This window comes from Denticeps clupeoides, chromosome 1 (genome assembly GCF_900700375.1).
Source record: "Denticeps clupeoides chromosome 1, fDenClu1.1, whole genome shotgun sequence".
Classification (NCBI taxonomy): domain Eukaryota; kingdom Metazoa; phylum Chordata; class Actinopteri; order Clupeiformes; family Denticipitidae; genus Denticeps; species Denticeps clupeoides.
The window spans coordinates 29,398,965-29,421,186 of NC_041707.1; the positions used below are offsets into that span (position 1 = coordinate 29,398,965).

The 22,222-nt window shown below is 41.5% G+C and overlaps 1 protein-coding gene across 22 annotated transcripts in view; it reads right to left on the minus strand.

Annotated features, from left to right (window-relative positions):
* The window catches only part of LOC114789246 (ryanodine receptor 3), a 140,583-nt gene that overhangs the window by 34,808 nt on the left and 83,553 nt on the right, over positions 1 to 22,222 (minus strand). For all 22 annotated transcript variants that reach the window (XM_028978487.1, XM_028978521.1, XM_028978615.1 and 19 more), the window contains 13 exons: positions 21,742 to 21,844; positions 21,009 to 21,143; positions 16,432 to 16,705; positions 16,174 to 16,288; positions 14,484 to 14,616; positions 13,626 to 13,729; positions 12,777 to 12,912; positions 12,452 to 12,638; positions 11,891 to 11,999; positions 7,337 to 7,457; positions 2,360 to 2,529; positions 1,064 to 1,284; positions 329 to 419 (listed from right to left, as the gene is read on the minus strand). In XM_028978487.1, the coding sequence (XP_028834320.1) occupies positions 329 to 419; positions 1,064 to 1,284; positions 2,360 to 2,529; positions 7,337 to 7,457; positions 11,891 to 11,999; positions 12,452 to 12,638; positions 12,777 to 12,912; positions 13,626 to 13,729; positions 14,484 to 14,616; positions 16,174 to 16,288; positions 16,432 to 16,705; positions 21,009 to 21,143; positions 21,742 to 21,844 (1,899 nt within the window). The remainder of the gene's footprint in view (positions 1 to 328; positions 420 to 1,063; positions 1,285 to 2,359; positions 2,530 to 7,336; positions 7,458 to 11,890; positions 12,000 to 12,451; positions 12,639 to 12,776; positions 12,913 to 13,625; positions 13,730 to 14,483; positions 14,617 to 16,173; positions 16,289 to 16,431; positions 16,706 to 21,008; positions 21,144 to 21,741; positions 21,845 to 22,222) is intronic.

Sequence of the window (22,222 nt, forward strand, 5' to 3'; positions counted from 1 at the left end):
TTTGAAAGGTGTTTCGCTTCAAATCACTTATCATTATGCTGCACTAATCAAGCAGAAATAAAATTTCAGCTGTGAACAACTGGAGCACAGAAAAACTCCTCCACAACATCCCCATGGATGAAGAACAGGCTCAGAAGAAGGGGGATTGATTAATGTAAAAAGAGGAGGAGTCAGTATTGGCAATGATAAGACAGAAGACATAATGCCGGTGGAATCATCATATTTGGGGACCTGATCCCAACTGCAAAGAGCTAGATTGAGACAGAGAATCCCCTACAGCTGGGAGGGAGCAGATGGTTTTGATAAGAGAGATAAAATCAAGCCTAACCTTCAGAGGCATTTTGCAGTACTCAGAGAGTAGAGGCACATCAAACACCAGTCGACGAAGTAAAGGCTGTAGCATGGAGGGTCTCAGGTACCTGCAGAGACACAGTCAATTTATTCATGCTGAGTTAAGCTTATGCTTATTCTGCCACTGAATTAAGTAGAAGTACTAAATGAATCAGACCATTACAATGTATACATTACAATATATACAATGTACTGCTTTTCTACCTGCTCCCAACTTGTTTCTATTTCAATCAAATGCTAAGAAGGCATAAATAATCATCAATAACGTCTAATGACTGTGACAGGTAATAATCAGGATGGGATGGAGGCAGGGCTGTGAACCAACTTGAACATCAATACAATATGGCGAAAACCCAATCTGGCCATAAGAAATGGTGACAGTGCTCTATATTAATAGTATGTTGTATATTGCCTATTCCATTCCCAAAGTCTCACATACACTCTTCAAATGGGTGGCCATAAATGCACATTGGCACGAATGGGTGAGTGGACATTTTTAATTGGTTCAATGGACTTATAAAAAGTGGTTTAGGAGAGCTGAGTCACAATTTTCAGAATCCTCCATTTGTGTTGAAAGTCTTCGTCCTTAGTTATGTCCTGGATAAAGACTTTTTAAAATAAAGTTATTTTTATTGGGCTAATTTGGCAGGCCCACTTAGGTCAATAATGAGAACAGCTTATACAGAGGCGCTTCAGCAGTGAAGCCTCTTACATGCAGATGGCCAGCAGACACTCCTCAATGGCATCACGCTGGGCCTTGGTGAGAGCACGGCCCTTGGAAAGCCGATAGATGGTGTGGAGAGTGGAGTCGATGAGGGTGGCGTGGTGCTCAGTGCCAGCAAAGTGGGGGGCACAGCGGGTCAGCAGGGGGAGCATGGCTGAGCCAATATAACGGTTCATCGCCAGAGCTGTCTCGGTGGTCCGCAGTGCATCCTGTTTGCACACCACAATAAACACTGATTTAGGGTTCTCTCAAATTGCTCAATTTTAAATGTAGACATTAAATAATCTATTTCCAATTATTACAAACAAATAAATAAACAAATAATAATAAATAAACAAACACAATAAACAAATTAACAATATGCATATTTCAATGTTTTTTTCTACAGAAAAAAACACAGCTGTTAAGCCCACAACAAGTTGTCAGTGTTCCAGGTCTCTAGACCACTGAGTGTGATCTTTGCCTCCTTCTTGTCTTACTTAACACTAGAACTCCCAGGTTTTCCTGACCCCCTCAGCCCTACCAGAGGTAGGCCAAATGGCCCCTTGATTTGAAACAAAGAACTCAATAACCAACAATTGGCTCCCATTCATTTGTAAATGTGTCACTCCCCATTACCTGAAGAACCCATTACCTGTGAGGCCTGGCACATTTGCATTTTTTTACTCAAATCCAAGTCTGCCATATCTATACAAAATATCCCACACACTGACTGAACTGCAAATATGAAAGACACACACTCACAAATATATGGAAACTAGTGGTGGGCCGTTATTGCCGTTAACGTGCTGCGTTAACGTGAGACTCCTATCAGGCGATTAAAACGCGCTGCGTTAACGTGAGACTCTTATCGCGCAATAAAAAAAATATCAACGGGTAGCAAAGGACATCCTGACTATGTGCACCTATAGCAGTGTATCTAGGCTGGCCTGATGTATTCTTTTGTTTCCTGTTTTATATAGAGATCCGTTTTCACTCATCTGTGATGGGTCAAATGCAGAGGACACACTGTGTGCTGTGCTTTCTGTGCTTCACGATGAAAACCACTTCACTTTCATAAAATCGTAGCAGTCCTTTTTTAGTGTTTATAACAAAACAACTGAGCCTGTCAGACGAGGTGACCCAATTTTATATGGCAGTACAAATATAAGAGAAAACAAATAAGTGTTGGTCCTGCTAAACCAGGTTGCATCCTGCTAAACTAGGTTACATCCTAAATTGATAATGCTTCTACTAAAGTTTAGCCTCATTCTCCCAATCATCCAAGACATAACAAGGGCTCACCGTATCCAGAGAGGCAGAGGCACGCAAGTCGGGCAGGAAACCCACTTCCAGCAGGTGCAGCAGGAAGGCCTGGTCTTCTATACCGTACACTCTGTCCAGGAACAGAACCATGGGTGCCTTGTGGTCAGGACAGAAACTGGCTGACATGTCAGGCTCTGTCACTGTACCATCTGGAAAAGAGGGTTGAGTTGAGAAGAAATAGCTTTTAAAATAATCTACAATTTGTCATCCCACAACTGTTGATTTCCGTCAACTTTTAAACTCTTAATGTGCAGCAGTCACCTTTGGAAAATGAAAAGTACATTTAGAGTAAGTTAGTGGATTTCATTTGGTATTTTAGTACAGATGAGGGATATAGCTTGGTGGATTAAATTGAGGAATGTGGTTTTTCTACTCCTACTGTATCAAAAGTAGGTTTTCCTGGTGGCATCTGCTCTTTTGACGATTGCAGGTGGTTTAGGGCTTGACAATAACTTTTGGCTTTCTGCAATTGGAAGAAGCTGATGTTTCATGCCCTCAGCCTGTCTGCCTTGTCTACCCTCACCTGTCTCCTCTCTCAGCTCCCATCATGGATATCAACTGCACTCATCTGCTACAATCAGCCGATGCAATGCTTGCCTATATAAATGAGGCAGCTTCTGCTGTCTGAGACTGTGAACCTTGTTTCATTTTGAATGTCTGCAACCCTGCTTTTGTTTGTCCTATTGCAAGGGTCTAAAACTTGTTGGACTATATATAAAAGTTTAATGTTAATAAGGCCTGTGAGTTTTATATGATTTTTTTAGGCAAATGCTGAAAAGAAGTAAATTTTGGGGGGGAAAATACCTAAAAGGATACATTCTGTGCAAGTAGAGAAACATTTAACAACAACAATGCAGCGCCCATGTAACATCTCATAGCATCAAACACTACTGTGATTGTAAAAAGCATGTTTGACTTTGTAAGATTGGGCATAGCAGGACCATGCTTTTGTTTTGCATAGCGACCGTCTACAAGGAGAAATGTGACATTCCTGTGCAAATTGTTGTGCATGAAGATTCAACACCTCTGTTTCACATGTGAAGTGTTGGCCGTCGGGACCGCCTACCCTCTTTGTCTTGCGCAGACGGGAGGCCCCCGAGCCGAACGTGTGAAGTGTCGGCTGTCAGGATGGGAGGCACCAGGGGGCGTGACATCAGAAACAACAGGTTCTGATTGGTCTGTGACAACTTCCTGTAGGCCAGTGACAACTTCCTGTAGGCCAGGGGTATAAAGGTCTGCTCACATGTGGGGAAGGGACATTTTTCTTTACTTTTTCTTTCCCAGCTGTCTTTCCATCGAAACCGGATCTTCTGGTTTTCGAGCCTGCTCTATCATCTCATTTCTCATGGCTCTGCCTCTTTCTCCCTTTCTCTCCCTTTACCTCTTTCTTCTCATTTTTGTTTTCTAAGAGTTTTTCTACACTCAGTTCTCTCACCCACCACACGGTTCTTCTTTACAACTTAGAGTTGGATGAAATCAATTTCACTGGTGTTGGTTTCTGTGTCATATGGATTTTCTTCCAAATGTTACCAAATTAATAGTACCTGTATTGCAGCAAGCCATAAGCCAGGGACTGAAATTTTTGGTTACTTATTTCAGGGTTGCATGATTTGGGGAAAAAAAAAGTCATATTGCAATTACTGAGTTCAATATTGAGACATCTCCTCCTTGAACCATCACCTGATTGTGGTTTGAGAGCCCTAATGATCCTAGGAGCTATGTTGTCTGGGGCAGGCTTTGATAGGGTTTCCCATGACAAATTGGTCTTAGGTAAAGGGTGAGACAAAACAATGTTTCAGAAGATCTTTCATGGAAGCAACAACAAAGATTCAGTGTACCTGGCACGTAGGGTTACCCGGGGTTGGGGCCCGTGAGCTTGCGCTTGGTGGCCTGGCCTTTACCCATGGGGCACGGCTGGGCCCAGCCCAAACCGGATACATGGGCTCATCCAACCGCAGACCCACCACCCGCAGGAAGAACATGAAGTAGGGATGCACCTCGATACCACATTTTCTAAAGTATTTGTACTCGTTAAAAGTCCCCCAATACTGGGGACCGATACCATGGTCTGAGAAATCTATGTTTAATCACAGGCGCCGAGTGCCCGCCCCCAGCTCAGAGCAGGGAGAAGGTCGAGGTGAGACATGTCAGTCATGTGGAAGTATTTCAAAGTGAATGAAGATGACAAAACAAAGGCAGACTGCAAATTGTGCTCAGCGAAATTTAGCCTCATTCTCCCAATCATCCAAGACATAACAAGGGCTCACCGTATCCAGAGAGGCAACACAAGTAATTTATTCAAGCACCTAAAATGTATTCAAGCACCTACTGCAAGCCTCATCTGCGTTTAGTTTCACCACAGATATTTGGACAGACAATGTTAGCCCCGTGTCGCTAATTAGCCTAACTTCCCAGTGGATAGACGAGAGTTGCACTGTCAACGTTTTAATTTTTTTATAATTATTTATTCTGTAACATTTTTTTCATTTAAAAATAAATGTTCTTAATTCCCTTGTTTTTTTTACTAAATTGTATGACTGAAGCTGTTACCTGTAAATTTATATCATGTTTTTATTATCATATTTTCTTATTTTATAAGAACTATGTATTGGTATTGGCGAGTACTGAAATGAAAGTACTCGTTTTCCAAAAAAATGGAATCGGTGCATCCTTAACATGAAGGATCTGGTGCAATTTGGATTGGGTGGCAGACCGAGGAGGGAGCTTTGGCAGTCCGATCCTCGGACAAGGAAATTGGCTATTGGGACATGGAACGTCACCTCTCTGGCTGGGACGGAGCTGGAGCTTGTGGAAGAGGTTGAGCGTCCAGATAATCAGACTCACCTCGACACATAGCATTGGCTCTGGAACCCAAGTCCTTGAGAGAGGTTGTACACTCTCATTTGCTGGAGTTGCTCCTGGTAAGAGGCGGAGGGCTGGGGTTGGGTTTTTGTTAGCCCCAAGACTCTCAGCCTGTTGGTTGGGGTTTACCCCGGGGGATACCAGGGCAGCCTAGGTCTCAGGACGATAATTGACTTTGTAATCGTCTGACCTGCAGCCACCTGTTTTGGACAATCGGGTGAAGAGAGGAGTGGAGCTGTCAACCAATCACCACCTGTTGATCAGATGGCACGTAGAACTGGCAGACCCAAACGCATAGTGAGTGTCTGCTGGGAATGGCTGGCAGAAGAACCTGTCAAGATGGTCTTCAATACCCACCTCTGGCAGAATTTTAACCGCATCCAGAGAGCAGTGGGGGACATTGAGTCTGAACGGACCTTGTTTCGCGCTGCGATTGTTGAGGTGGCTGTTGCTAGCTGTGGTTGCAAGGTGGCCGTTGCCAGTTGTGGCGATAACCCCCGTACACGCTGGTGGACACCAGAGGTTAGGGGAGCAGTCAGGCTCAAGAAGGAGGCCTATGGGGCATGGCTAGTATGTGGGCCTTCAAAAGCAGCAGACAGGTACCAGATGGCCAAGCGGGGAGCAGCAGTGGCAAATCTCGGGCATGGGAGGAGTTCGGTGAGGCCATGGAGAAAGACTAACGAGACAGTGATGCAGCTGGTCAGAATGCTCTCAATGGATCCTCTATAGAAGGTGTTGAGGATGGGTGGTGGGAGATGGTAGATGTGGCCCCCGTTGATGATCCGGGAAGGCGGCGGATCAGGAGCCAGTGGATGGAATAGGGATGTGATGAAAAATTTGAAACAGCTGACGTGTAAGAAGGGGTACACTCGAGTGGACGAAGTGAGCTAGAGGCATATGTGACAGGGTTGAGATGACAGAATCCGGAATGTCCCAATGAACCGAGGGGCCAGTTTGTGTGACTCAGTGTAGAGGTCAAAGTCCTGGGTGGAGTGCCACACCCGGTTGCCACACAGAACTGCAATCGTGCTGTGCAGCCGTGTGTCGGGTGGCAGTGAGGATGGCTGTATGTGCTTTGGTCCAGGATGCAGAACTTCCACTCACATCTACTGGCGGGTGCTGAATTTAGCCGCCTAGCCCCAAGGCCCGCCCCTTCCCTATTTCTGATTGCTGTATTGGCTTTTAAACCTATTGTAGGTGTGAATGAGAGTGAAAGCTCTGTGCCTCTCATATCTAGTGTCAGCTCAGTGTCAGAAAATGATATTTATTTATTTGTTTTGCAGTCACATTTGCACTGTATCCCATGGTTTTTGTATAATAAATAAATTAATAGTGTCTCACTGAACAGTCCGGTAGCAGTTGATTTTGTTGCGCTCGCATTCCCGGTACTTTCTTCCATATGTAAATGTCATGATTTTCATGCAATAATAAAAGACATGAACACCCGGACATGAACAACAAAAAAGGATGGCGATTGCTACCAAGCTGTTCATTATCTTCTGTGCAGTTGTTGCAGTTGGTAAAAGAAAAGGTGACACAAAGAAGCAAGTAGGCAAGAGAAGCATGTTCAGAAGAACTGTTCATGTTCTACAATATATCATTCATATTCAGGACAGTTTACTGAAGTTAAAGAACTGTTATGAATGACATTTGAGAAGTTTCAATGTTTCAATGAAAGATGAGTCTCTCTCTTAGCAAGCCCTGTCCATGTGTTCACTCAGCCCACGTGGTGTGAGGTAACACTATATCAGATGCATACAAAATTATATACTATATATACTATATTATATACTATTATATACTATATTATAGACTATAATATAGTCAGGAATCAGTACTGATGCCTTTAACCTATATTGAAGCCTGAGAAAGACAAGGATTACATACACACCTAGAACTACATGCAAACACCCAATCTTACTTACACACAATCTTTTTCTCAGATTAACACTGACCAACACTTATATTTGTATATCATTTCAGACATGCACACACATACAGACAAGAGGTACCACACTGCACCAACATCTGCACTGCAGCAATGCAACAGACTCTCTGAGAGCAGTCGACTCTGTGCTGTTATCTCCATCTCACCTTTGTTTAACAGCGGCGTCTTGAGTGGGATGCTGATAATGCCCACCAGATCCTCAGTTGGCACCAGTGAGCGCAGGATAGCGCGAATCCTCAAGGCTTCCCCTTTACCTTTATTAATAAGCTGCAAGGGAATTAACATGTTTTTATGATTTCATTTTTAGAAATTAAATGAGTGTAACCCAGTGCCAAAGTGCCACCCACTGGTAGAGATATATTGGAATAAACATTGTTTTTATTCCCCAGCATGACGGTGTGTGAGAGAAGCTCCCACATCCAGACCGGAGACCAGTTAATTGGTTGGGGTGGACCGATAAGTACAATAGTTTGATACCAGCCAGCAAAGAGGTGGACAGCTTTCTGCCATAGCTTTTTAAGTCACGCTGCTCAGCAACGCATCTCTAGATGTTTACCCTCAAAACAGTACTTCAAGTTACACTACAAAACTAGCCAAGCCGATCGAGTTAAAATGGGAGTGGGAAGTCGTTCTTGCTGAAGTCAAAATCCGACAACTTGGGAGAACTTGTCTAAAGATGATTTCTTCAGGCAAATTTTTTGGCTTGAGACTGCTCGGGGCTCTGTCTTTTTCACCAGGTGACCCCTGCAGTTCTGAAATTATACCGAGGCCTTTACAAAAACATGGACGAGTTTGTTGACCAAAAAAGTTGATTGCACCCATATTAAAAAACACCATGCTGTGTTACAACGCTATTAGATATTAGGTTTCTGTGAAAGGCAAAGTGGATAAAAAATGTATGTGTAAAGGCCATCTCAGGTTCTGGGCTTTAAAGCCAAATGGTTTTTAGCAGGGAGTGAGAGTGCACACTTTCCGGCTGATATTCATGGTGGATTTTACACATTCTACATTTGTACCAACTTTATTCAGCATCAGAGGGTGGGCACAGCTTTGCCTCTTTTACGCTGTGTACATACTGAAAACCGAATTACATACATGTTCGCTAGAATCGTCTGGATGACCTTGTCATTGAAATTAAAACTGATCTGAATAAGAACTTCACTTTCAAATTGCATTTTACACCCATTCGGCAGTTTTAAAATGCTTTATGAACGGCAAACATCAGAGGCCCCCCTGGGGGTTCGGGTTACAGCAAAAAAATTTCAGCAAAGAGACGCTGGAATCTTAGTTCACAACTAGTCTATTTCATAAAGACACTTGGAAAATGCTGGAAATGCAGGTTTAGAATCCCAATCAGCTTATTCAGCACATTTAAACTTTTGTGACATGAACATTCTGACATTTTTCCAAGAGATACTTTAGATGAGCCTTTCGGATAAAATGGTTCATAATATGGAGAAATTTTGTCTCATGGAAGACGGTGTTACAAGTTACAGCTGCTCTTTTTGCTTAAATGGTCACCGTGCCACTGGCAGTAAAAATTGGTCACGGGACTGCTTTGCTGGAATCCAATGCAAAATACCACATGAAGAGAGTCAGCAAAAAAACGTACATTTGCGGCATTTATCAGACGCCCTTATCCAGAGCGACTTACAATCAATAGTTACAAGGGACAGTCCCCCTGGGGGGGACACAATGGTAGTAAGCGGGATTTGAACCTGGGTCTTTTGGTTCATAGGCGAATGTGTTACCCACTAGGCTACTACCACCACTTATAGCTTGCCTATAGGCAGTCGTGTGGAAAACACTGTCGTGTAGGGCAGCCACCAAAGGTTGTGGTTTATGCACCAAAAATCCCTTCAATTTCATCAGCCGTGGTCAGTGACAAAATGCTTGTTTTTTCATGGTCTCCCAGATCTGTCCGGGTCAGAATATCATTTACAATATCTTGACATCAGGTCATCGATAATCAAAAGATTAACACGGTCTAGGGGTAAATGGTCTTCGTCACACAAAGACTCTGGTAGGCCTTTCACAAACCTTATTTTTTTATTGTACACAAGGAATTTTAGAGAGGGTGCTTTCCAACAGCCTTCCATCAGCTCTGTCCCGAGACAATGCTTAAAAAAGTTCAAACCTTTTGTCACACTGTACATGCTCAAAGTCAGCCAGGTTAGTACTCGCAAGGTAGCATTATGAAATCGGGTAAGAATCTACTTTTGTTGTAAATGACGCTAACATTTTGACACTGAAAAATGTTCTTTAGATGAAAGTCTCTTTTGTCCCTGACAATTTGCTGAGTGACCGTGTTGATTTCTTAGGGTGGTTCTTGCGATTGACTCACGTGGTGCTGCACCATAACACAAATGTTAATGAGTCTGCTGAGATGAGATTTTATGTTAATGAGTCTGCTGTTGTCATGATGCAGCATAAGGCCCTTCACATTCATACAGGTTTTGTAACTGTACATCTTAGGACCCCCAGAGATAAACTCTGTGATGTGGTCCACAGGATGTAATTTGCTGGTGATTTGCCCCTAAGTAATCTCCCAAAGATGGCATCCACCCGCCAGGTCTACTGACAAAGGTGATGGAATCTGTACCGTGATACAGAATGTGAGTCTACAGTTTATCCATCAGAATGACAGTGTCATGATCCGGTCCGGAAGGTTAGTCCTGTGTAATGTTTCCTAATCGTGTTCACCTGTGTCTAATGTAAAAAGCTTCCCTGTTCGTGTCTGTTCACCGTCGGGTCTTTGTTATGTTACATGTTACTTGTTCACCAGTTACCGGATGTCTGCTCTGTCCTGTTCATGTTTCGTGACGTCGTGCAAATGCCTTGTTCTTCGTCAAGTCTTGTCATCATTTCCGATCCCCCTGGAGACACTTAGGGTTAAGTGTCTTGATCAGGGGCACATTGGTAGTAAGTGGGATTTGAACCTTTTCCACACCCACCATTCAATGACTGCAATATGGCCTGGACAGAACATACACATTCAACATGCCCTAAATCACCTGCCTCACCATGCCAAACGGCCCTGACAAACAGTAGCCTTCATGAAGCCAAACAATATGTCAACATTCTCAAAGTTACTGTATACTGTGGCGACGTGACCTATAGGGTACTCTTTAACCTTGTTCATAAAAGGGTAGAGGCTTGTGAAATCATAAAAGTGTATTTTCTCATCGCCCTGTATGCTGCAATACAAACACAAGGCATTAGTTCAACCAACCACCCTGTGGGAGGACAGCATTTTCTGAATGTCAAAGAACTACTCTCCTCCCAAAGAACTATGACATCTAGACTGTATACATCACAGTGCTTTCACCTTAACCTTTGGTACATGGAACCAACGGTCTGTTTGGTCAGGGAAATCGTTTGCACGATAAAAGCATTGTGCAAACTCAAAACCAGTGTTGATTTGGCATACCGTCAAAATAATAAATGCCCTTTTTCACTTCCCCGCTGTTTAGAGCATGTTGAGTGTGTATGTTCTGATTTAAAGTGAAGTGAAGTGACTTAAGGCATCCAGGCCATATTGAAGTCATTGGTGTGGAAAAGGTTCAAATCCCACTTACAATGTGTTCCTTATCAAGACACTTAACCCAAAGTAACTAATGATTGTAAGTTGCTCTGGATAAGGGCGTCTGATAAATGCTGTAAATGTAAATGGTACGGGCCGATATATGTGAGGGAAATAAAACTTTTTATGGTTTTCAAAGTCCAGTGTTTAAGGGAATGAGCTGAGTTTCATAGATAAAAAAAGAGAGAGTCAATGCAATGTATCTCTGTGTAATGAAAAATCATTGTCCACCAGGCTACCCTGCCCTGACTGTCAAACAGTCCTTAAACATTTGGTTCACAAGGATGTGTGAGTCATAACCTTTGCTGTTATGCACAATCAATGTGTACCCGGCAAATTTACGCCTCCAGTACCTCTTGAATAAGGCCTTGACTCATCCTTCACCACAGGATTTCCACTGAAGACCCTTGAAAACTATAACACATATGTAAATAGCAACATGCACGCCATCATCCTGATGACACTCATAATCATAAAACACTTCGGTACATTCCTTAAGTGGATAGATAAAATATTGATGTTCCATGTCTGGTGTGATTTCACTACATACATTTGTTTGGTTAAGGCTTGGACATTTAAACGCTTGGTTAGGTTGTTGAATGCAATATGAGGGCAGACAAACCTTACAGTGCTAAACAATGTATAGCAGTATTCACAGACATAGTCAGGCCTAAAAACCCTTCAAATTTGTAATGGCATAATAATTGTCTTATGCAAGTTCAAAAAGATGGAAGACCTTTTTAACAACCCTTAGAAATATGGGCACCCAACTCCAAGGAGGGACCCCTCATCCCATGTTTTGCTCAACCACAAACACACACCTCAGACTCTCTCTCACACACACACACACACACACACACACACACACACACACACACCTTGCTCTCTAAGGGACCACCCCCCAATGGTAAACAACTTCATTTTATGGTGACCTCAAAGGTTCTTGTTCAATATGTCACCTTTATGGTAACCTTTGAGGTCAAGGTCACAGGGTCATCCATCAAAACATTATTACCCATTTTGACATAATATTACTGGCTAATATCTCTCTTTTGTGTTAATGTAGTGACTGTACCATGTTTATGGAATTTGTGAGATCAATAGGTCTTGGACTCACATGCATCTCTGGAGCACAACGCCCTAGAAGGTCAATCAGAGCCGAGTAGAAGGACATGATCGCATTCCCCATGTGTACCACCTCCTCCTCTTCCTCATCCTCAGTGGATCTGCAGTGCAAAGACAATGTCCAGTGTTGTTTCATTCAACACAAATGTAAGCAGTGAGAGAATTCAGGACACATGATATCAGGAAATGTAAACTACACAACAATGTAGTATTTTTTCAAAAACCCTGGCTATCAAAACATTTAAAGGCAGAGGGCATTTGAGCTGAAATAAAGGCAGCACACAACAGGGCTTGGACGATATTGGACTTCTGAGTATCAATTATTTGTTGAATTATTTACTCTTGTCAATAATATACAATAAGGGGAGATCAAAACACTGGATCATATACTCAAAATGGTTTTCCAGACAATCAATGTTCCCTTCTCGCATGGCAACAGGTATCAAGCTGGTTTCATGTCCATCTAGTGTTCTTGCATTAAAAGAATACAAATGAATACCAAGACAGAAATAAAATAAAAGAATATTGTAGAAAACGTTAAAGGAGCTCTTACCCATCAGAGCTGATGCCCTGGGCAGAACAAGGCAGATCAAGGGTGGTATTCTCAGAGATCTTTATTGCCTCCTTCATTGATGCCAGCAAACCATTACCCCCCTCCCCCCGCAGGGCGGGGCCAAAACACTCTGGACGGCGAATCAACAGCTTGACCACCACACTGGAGTTCTCCTCTACACTCTCTCCTATGAGAGAGAGAAAAAAACACAGCATCAGCAAAGGGAACTCTTTTCCAAAAATGTGTCTTTATGAGTCTTTTTATTGGATAATATGTTTTTGAGTTTTGCAGAAAGTGTCCCCAGACTCATTAATTCTACGTCTACCATTGACAAAGACGGCAAAGCGAAGGAAGGTTAGGTAGCGCTCTCCCTCGAGGGGATTCCACCCAATGTCAGGGTATCCTTTGCCCAGAAGGATAGGGCAGCTCTGCAGACCACACCCAGCCAGATAGGTCACCACCTGTGAACACAGCATAGCACAGTTACAGAAACAGAACAATGTTAGAACTGAGAACCACAGCAAAACAGAAAACAACAGAAAAACAAACAAAACTGATCAGAGAAAAAAACAGCACAGTTAAACTACACCCCAACATGCAAACCACGCTGAATAATCTGCACTTGCAGCTTTTACATAACATAGTGTAAACACATAAAAACTGATCGTGCCATGGGAAAATTCAATGCGCACAATCAAACTCAACACAACAAAAGCAGCAAAACAGTACTAAAATACACAATTGCAGCACAGCTGAATATTTAAATTTCAGTAGAATTACAATTTAAAACCTGCACAACTCAATGTATACAAATACTCTGATACACCAAAGTTGAAACAAAGCAGCATAGTAGACACATATGTAAACATACACAAATCAATACTGCAAAGAGAGGAACACAGCATGGTGGCAGCTGTGCACTTTAAGGACTCACAATTTAAAAGACTCCTGTGCTTCTGAGTTTAAAAAAGGACTGTGCTCTAGGAACAATCTGTCAAACCATAGCTACACTTCTGACTGGGACAAAACAAAATCTGACTGCAGGGGGATAATCAAGTGTTAATCAAAGCTGATTTTTTTTTTTTTTGTTGTTGCTAAGGGGTAGGAATGTCATTAATTAACTTTTCCTCTCTTACTCACATATGCACACACACAGATAGACATATACAGAGACCTTATCCAGGTCTGGCTCCTCCAGGGCCAATGCTAGTCCATTGTTGTCCATCACTGAAGAAGCTGCTACATCCAGGGGTGTTGACCCTCTCATTGAGGGAGATGCTATGGACACATAATAAATAAAAAAATTGTACAATGTTATACACTGAAAAAATATCCGCATATGTTGGCAGCATCAGATGTACAATTCAGAGTATTTGTCACCATATCACCATGTTCACCAGCTGTGTCACATCAGGAGGGGGCAGTATTCTCACTTCTAATGCACTGTAGTTTAAATGCTCAGTATTGTTCTATGTCTGTGGAGACACATTAAGACCTCCAGCATGGTGAACAGCGAGACAGGATGCAGACTAGCACACACAGCTCTTCAACCTGGCGCACACATCATTGGCTCACAGCAGATATGCACATAAATATATACAGCAGATTAACACACATGTTTAGATACTCACACAAAGAACACAGAAATACACACAGACTTGATTTTACATAATTTAATTTGACTGAACCTTGGACTCTTGTAAATAATACCGGGTGAGTATTATTGTTATGATTTTAACACTATTCTTATTTTAAGCAATTTCCTTCGGGAAAGTTTTCTGATTCTGCTTTTTATGAATGGAATCATCAGTGTATCAGTGTTTTTTTATTGAAGAATAACAATTCAATCTAAATGCTAATAAAATAATAATTAATATCGTCTTGCACTTATAAGGCAAATTTTTGGCTATTTTGCAACATTGCTTGGAGAATTTTGTATGTGATGTACACTTGAAATAATTATGAAACAAAAGAGTAGTTTGTGCTACCCTATGCACTATGGTCTGTGCATGTGTGAAGATGCAGCTCCTACCTAGCCCCACACTGCTGTTTTCAAGCAGGTAGCTAAGGTGGTCAAACATGGCCTTCTGGTTCTGCCGGCTGATGCGGCAAAAGTAGCAGAGGAAGCGACAGCAGCTGGCAACCATCTTTGGAAATGCAATCTCCTGCAGCAAGACAAGAGCCCTGTCACTCTCAGTCACTCAATCACACAACCAGCCCCCAACACCATGCTCAATGAAGCTGTTAGTTCAAATCAATACAGTCTAATGATGAAACATAAATCATACTTCCGCTCACATGTTTTGCTTTGATTTCACTGTAACCATCTGAAAACCAATAAAAGAAGGAAGCTCCCTGACCAATGACAGTGAACTTTTTGGCAAGGTTGTTCATGTTTTAGACTTCTACATCATTAAGAAACAACTAATGTTTGTAACAGTACTGCAGTAAAAACAAACTGCTGATATGTGATTGCAATACATTATAAAACACCAATTCACTTTACCAAGTTGTCTAAAAAAATTGCCTTGCATATTAACCAAGCACAACAATGCTTGTCAACCAGTTTGAACCACTGTTGAATAAGATCCACACTGAAAATTATAGATTTAACCATTTATAATTCATTTATAAATCAAAATCTATGTTTACATTTTTATTAGTTTAATTAATTTTGGGACCATCATAATATTTAGGGCCAGTGGTGGCCTAGCGGTTAAGGAATCGGCCCTGTAATCAGAAAGTTGCCGGTTCGAATCCCGATCCGCCAAGGTGCCTCTGAGGTGTCACTGACCAAAGCACCGTCCCCACACACTGCTCCCCGGGTGCCTGTCATGGCTGCCCACTGCTCACTCAGGGTGATGGGTTAAATGCAGAGGACAAATTTCACTGTGTGCACCGTGTGCTGTGCTGCTGTGTATCACATGTGACAATCACTTCACAATCACTTCACTTCACTTCACTCATGACTGTCTGCTAATGTAGGCTAGGAAGTAATTATATATCTCAGGTTTACTGAGTTTCTTATTAGACTCCACCATGCCACCCTCTTGACCTCCCCTTCTGTATGATGGGACATTCCTTAGCCCCCACGGTCTTCTGACCACCTGCTGTGGATAATGTCCAGCCTTCATTAGCTCACCCTCCCCTACATCACTTCCCGTCAATCCCAACCATGCTCTTTCCTAAGTTCAGCAAAGAGAAACAGCCTGTCTGGTTATTTATGTTGTTACCCTTCAGTGGCATTTCACCACCACAGTCTAATTACAGACTAATGGTGCTGATTCCTGCATCTGCTGCTCCTTTGCTGAGCCCAATTACCACTCGAGCCCATGCAGACCCCTCTGCATCATTTTCTGACAGCATGTTGTGCCTCATGCACAGAGTCACAGATGGCATTTTCATGCCACCCAGGTAAGCCTGCCCTAGAAAAATATAATTGACGGCATTGACAAGATTGCATTAAACATATAAAACATCTCACAAGCTTGAAACAGATGCATGGTGGTGAAGCTGAAAAGTTTAATATTTGAAAATGAGTCATTTAAAACTTGGTGAAGACTGTCCAAACTTTAAAAAAAACACGACTGTGGGGAAAACAATATTAACATGGATACATCAAAAAGTCAATACAGTCTGCATTAAATGAATGACGTTTTACACATGGTAAACATCTGCAATGAAAATATCGGTTGAATTTTAGCTTTTGTAGCCAAGAGTACCTGGGATTTGCCTCCACCCAAGACGTTGACCATGACCTCCATCACAGTCTCATGCATGCCTAATACACGCATCAGATTGGGGTGCTGGTAGAACACCTTGTTGTTCATTATATCCCTGTACCACAGAGGGAGTAGAGACAGGGATTCATTCTAAAATAAGTTATTTTATAATAATTGCAATTTTCAACATACAAATCAGTGTTCAATTTTTTTTTAAATGTCATAGAGGCACAGTGTTAGAAAAGCACTGCCACCCACCCAAGTCCATCAATCATGAGCTGCTCCTCCTCCTTGCCCATGCGAACACTGAGAAGTGACCGAATCTGGCCTAGTGAGGCCAGCAGGTGGATGGTGTCTTGTACAGAGGCAGCACTGATGGTGTAGGTCTTTCTCATGGCACGCAGAAGCTCACCGATACTGTCATACTGCCGTCGCAGCAGGCTGAACATCACTCGCACCAGCTCTGAGTCTTGAATGTGAGTCTCCTGGGCCCAACTCACCATGGTCTGAGAGATCAGCTCCTTTAGATTTGCTATGTAATCAGTGGGGGAAGAAACATATGTGTTAGCTCCAGAGGAAGATATGGAGACAATTATGCCTTTTATATTTACATTACATCTGTACTTTATGAATGAAGTGCACACTTGATGCACACTTGTATCTGGAAGGTGGTGTTTTACCCTGTCATGTGACAGGGTCACATTTATTAATTATTATTTATTAAATCCCCTGTGAGTTGTGCGTATGTGTCCTGCTTTCCTTGCCATGTCCTGCAACTGTGACAGTGTGTTATGGATAGAAATGTATTAAAGGAGAAGAGCAGTGACCCCAATTGGCTTCAAACCCAAGCCCCTTAAGGGTTTATGCTATAACTTTGCTGCAACACCAAACAACACAACCTCAAGGGGGATGGGGGGGTCGCCTCATATGGGTATTATATTGACCACACCTCCAATGACCTCACAATGACCCTCCTACTTTGCTAGTGAGGGCTTGTTAAAATTGCACCATCATCCTGTAATAGATAAGATATTCCTGTTTTCACATCATAGATGAGGCACAAGTGCACATAACATACGAACATGAATTAAATAAAGGCAAAAGGGCCAACCAATCAGGACTGAAAACAAGGAGGATTTATACACACATTGGCACATGATAACAGACAACAGGTGCCTCCTAGTGGGCGTTAAACCTGTTATAACATGAATGAAGCAATATATTGTTGATAATACATAGTTGAAGTATCCATGTATTAGTCACCTATTCCTCAAATAAAGCTACAGTCATACTGAAACTTCAATGGAACCCCCCTGAACAACAGCAATTTTATCAGTCCTAAAGAAGAGCATAGCATCAACCATACAGACACAGCCATGTACCTGCCACTTTAGCTTGAAGAAAAAATAAAACAAACTGCATTTGAGACATGTTGTTGATCTCACTTTAAACTGTCGTCACCCAAATAAATGGGCTCAGTCATGCAAATGATTCCGTTGGATGATAGGCTCCTCTGTCTTCATAACATGCTCGGTCTACTCCTTTGCAACTGAGAAAGGGCGTACTATGCACCTCATTGCAAACACTTGCAATTACAGTAATTGGCTATGAGAGGAAGACCCATTACAGAGCAGATTTCCAACAAGTATAAGGCAATTACAGGTCTATGGGATGACTCTGTAATATTGATGACTCTATATTACACTGTTGGCTGTCGACAGAGTCATTTTTTGGACACCCATTATGACAGTAGCCCTCCAGGCTTCATTAAAACCCAATCAATATTCCACTGGCTATGCGGAGCCCCATGGGAAAATGCTCTATTTCAAACTGTTGCTATTAACATGCAATTGACTGCAGTTTGTATTTATCAGTTGCAAAACGTGAAAGCAAGGATATCTCAAGGGCTTCAATTACAAGATTCCGGGTTTATAGCACAGCAGGCTCACTTGCTAACAAAATGAAGAATATTGTGCTGAGGTGATGAGCCGAGTTGGATATCTGCAATTGACCAATTTGGATAAGGTTTGAAATAAGGTTTCTTACTAATTCAATTCGGATGACTCATCTTGGCAGGGATTACAAACACAAATGAAAAAAGAAAAACATAAACATACAATATTTTTGGATTAACATCATAAAAAAAGATAAACAATTTATTAGTCCAATAATTTTTTTAAAATATTCAATGAAAGTGTTTAATAAAATTACATTTGATTAGTATGACTAATCAAATGGAAACATTAACTGCTAAATAGTATCACTATTTGAATGGTATGAAAAAATGTGTATCATTAATTTCCAATTCTGATATATACATATAAAGACATGTGCACATACTTGCACACTAACACAAATACACTGAACAAAAATATAAACGCAACACCTATGTTTTTGCTCCTATTTTTCATGAGAAGAAATCAAAGATCTGAAACATTTTCTACATAAAAGACCCATGAATATTGCACAAGAGTGCTTTAGACTGCCCACAATAACAGGGCACTCTGAAATGTGCAGTTTGAGCACAGAGCACAATGTCACAGATGAGGTGTCTTTTGAGGTAGTGTGCAATTGTCATGCTGACTGCAGGAATTTCTACCAGTGCTGTGAAATGAATGTTCATTTACTTTATTTTATTTTACTTTATCCAAAGCGACTTACAAGGAGAAGACACCAGCAATTCCCATTCGGTTTCCATAAATTGTGAATTACGAATTTTTTTTTCATTTCGTTTGCAGATCTGAGAGGGCATGCGGGAGTGTAGCTAACTAATAGTGTGTTGATATAAGAGGGTGCACTTCCATTTACAGCCCTGAAGGCAAACATCAAGGATTTTATCACAATGCGAGCAGCTACTGGGAGCCAGTGGACAGAGGTGAGAAGAGACGTGACATGGGTGTATTTCAGCTGGTTGAAAATGAGGCGGCCTGCCACATTTTGGACCATCTGGAGGGGTTTTATGGTGACTGCAGAAGCTTCAGCCAGGAGAGAGTTACAATAGTCAAGTTTAGAGATGACCAAAGCCTGGACGAGGAGCTGTGTAGCCTGTTGTGAAAGAAAATGCCTAATCTTGTTATAGAAAGTGAACCTGCAGGACCTGGAGATCGCAGCAAAATGATGGTTCAGACTCAGTTTGTCGTCAATCCAAACTCCAAGGCTTTTTGCAGATGCCGTAGGTGTTAGCAAGCCGATTTAAATTGAGAAGTTTTGCTGAGGGGAGTTGTGGCCTGGAAAGATCAGAATCTCATTAATTTGGGACTCATTTGTGTGCAGAATTTGCAAGTACATCAGGCCTCACAACCATAGAGGCTGGACCATACCAACCTAGGACCTCCTTATCCAGCTTGTTCACCTCCATGATCGTCTGAGACCAGCTACCCAGACAGATGCAGCAGCCATCGGTTTGCAGAACCAAAGAATTTCGGCACAAATTGTCAGAAACCGTCTCAGGGAAGCTCATCTATATGCTTGTTGTCCTCTTCAGGGCCTGTAACTGACTACAGTCCGTTTTATTGATGGCATTTTGAATGCAGAGAGATACTGTGACGAGATCCTGAGGCATACTGTGGTGCCACAACCATCACCTCATGTTGCAGCATGATAATAATGGCAAGGATATGTACACAACTCCTCAAAGCTAAAATCACCCCAGTTCTTGCATAAGGCAAATTGTGGCCACACCAGATACTGACTGGTTTTCTGACCAAAAACTGCACATTTCTGAGTGGCCTTTTATTGTAGGCAGTCTATGGCACGGTTGTGAAATATTCATGCTGACCTTTTTTTTGTCAAGTTCATGAGCATCTCATGAAGCAGCTAATGACAATTATGACAACAGTGTACAAAACAGTTGTGAATGTCGTTTGCAATGTTGAAATCTTTTTAAATAACATTATTTACCATTCTTTAATTTAGTATTGTTTTATGGTAAATCATATGAGAGGGATTGGATCAATAAAAATAAAACACTGAAATATTTTTTTTAATATGCAACCATAGCAGGTATTAATGATGATGAAACTACTGCAGCTCTATAAATGGCACACAGTGATTAACATGCTCCAACAAGGCTAAGGTCATTAGACAGGAAACCTAAATTATCTTGGATGGATAAGTGCTCTGTCAATAAAAGATGCAGGGAGTATTTTTCACAAAAAAAAAAAAAAGCTTATTTACAAAAGACCCTGACACGATAAAAAATGGCCTGCTGAATTCAGAATGCACAAAATGCAAATTGCTCTAAAATTAGGAGTGGCACAAAGGAACAGGCTGTGTTCACCATGATCATTAGGGATAGACCTGCTGGTAATTTACAGTGCCTGTCTACATGAGTTCATCTGAACAGAGTGGAAAACTGTTCTTCCTCCAATACCTGTGTGTGTGGATGATGGGAACTGAGGGAACAGCTCCCCAAACAGACCTTCCCTAAATTCAGATTAAGAAGTTAGTGTCACTTTATCTATTTTGAGGAACATTTCAGGATGTTTGAAGTCATATTTATGGAGAAATCTGGAAAATCCTAAGGGTATCAAAACATTTTCAGATGTAAAGGTGTAAAAATCACATGGTATCATCAGCAGCTCCCTTTTAACTCTTGTCATTTAAAAAGACCAGACCTGAAGAAATTCACTCACTGACTGTCTCACTTACTCACTTTTCTTAACTGTCTTGTGTATTAATGCAATTGAATCACATTTTAATAGAACTCCCTGTTGGGTATCATATCAATTCTAAAATGAATTAATAAAAGTACACACAGCCACAGAACATAAAAATAAAATCTATGCTTCAGCAAATGAGGATATGGTTGTGCTGTTTTAAGTTTTAGGTCTTACTGGGTGCTAACAGCTCCTTCTCAGTAAACTTTTGCTCAGTTTTCTGAGGTTGACCCTTGATCTTGTAGACCAGGCCCAGCAGCCGTCCTCTGATTGACATGTCCTGTTCTGCTTCTTCCTCCTCCATGGGAATACCTGTAGAAATAGGGGAGAGGGTCCAGGTAAGCATGAAGAGTGGACATTCCGTATCCAGTTCTATCATCTTCAAGTCTTTGTTTTTATTTCAGCTCTTTTCTATTGGCAGTAGCTAAAGAAGCTCTGCTGGAGTAATCCACCAAAGGTCAGGATTAACAGCCAGTCATGTAATCAAATATGTTATCATTTAAAAAATCCCAATTATAATAACATTTATTTATTTCACACAAAAAAAACTGTTCTTCATCAATTTCTGGATAAATTATATTTACTATAGCGATTTAAATGTAATTTCCTATGCTGGCATATGTTGTTTCTCAGTCTAAGAGCAAAACAAGTGCAAAGTGCAGGGTTTGTTCGCGAGTGTAAGGTCAAAGACATCTTCAATAAAAAAAAAACACACACAATGATGTTTCCATGTGCATAATTGTGTAGTGCTTTGCGTAGCACCAGTCAGAAAATAGTCCACGATTACTCACAATTTTGATAAACCCTAGAACAGCAACATTCCAATCCTACATTAGCAACCACATCTTAGAAACAGTAGCAAAACAGTGTGCAGAAGGAACCTTATATGACCACATTTGGAAATTCTTACCACAGTGCAGGCGGAGTTCATTGTGGAATTTGTACAGCTCTTCTTGTATATCCTCTGGACACGGGCAATCCTCTCCCATGCTGAAGTTTAGCAGCATGTTGATCTAAAGAGCATGACAATGACATTGTCAATTGACAATAACATGGCAATGTTCGTCTTTTTAAAACAAGATGAGCATCATCTCCAAAACAGACATTTGCAGTTGTGATCAGAGCGTACAGCAGGGTTTCCACAGATCTTTAAATTCGAGATTCCTAAAAAACAAGGCCTAAAATATCATTAAAAAGGACTAGATCTAAAGGTTTAAAAAAAACTGCAGGTTCAATAATTAAATAAAATGACAGATTGAAGGCTTCAATCTGTCATTAATCCATCGGTCACTGCACACTTTCAAGTTTATTAAGTGAAGCGCCTGTTTGGTGCTCTGCCCTGTTTACGATTTAAAAAATCATGAACTAAAATCTTGGAGGAACTGCATGAT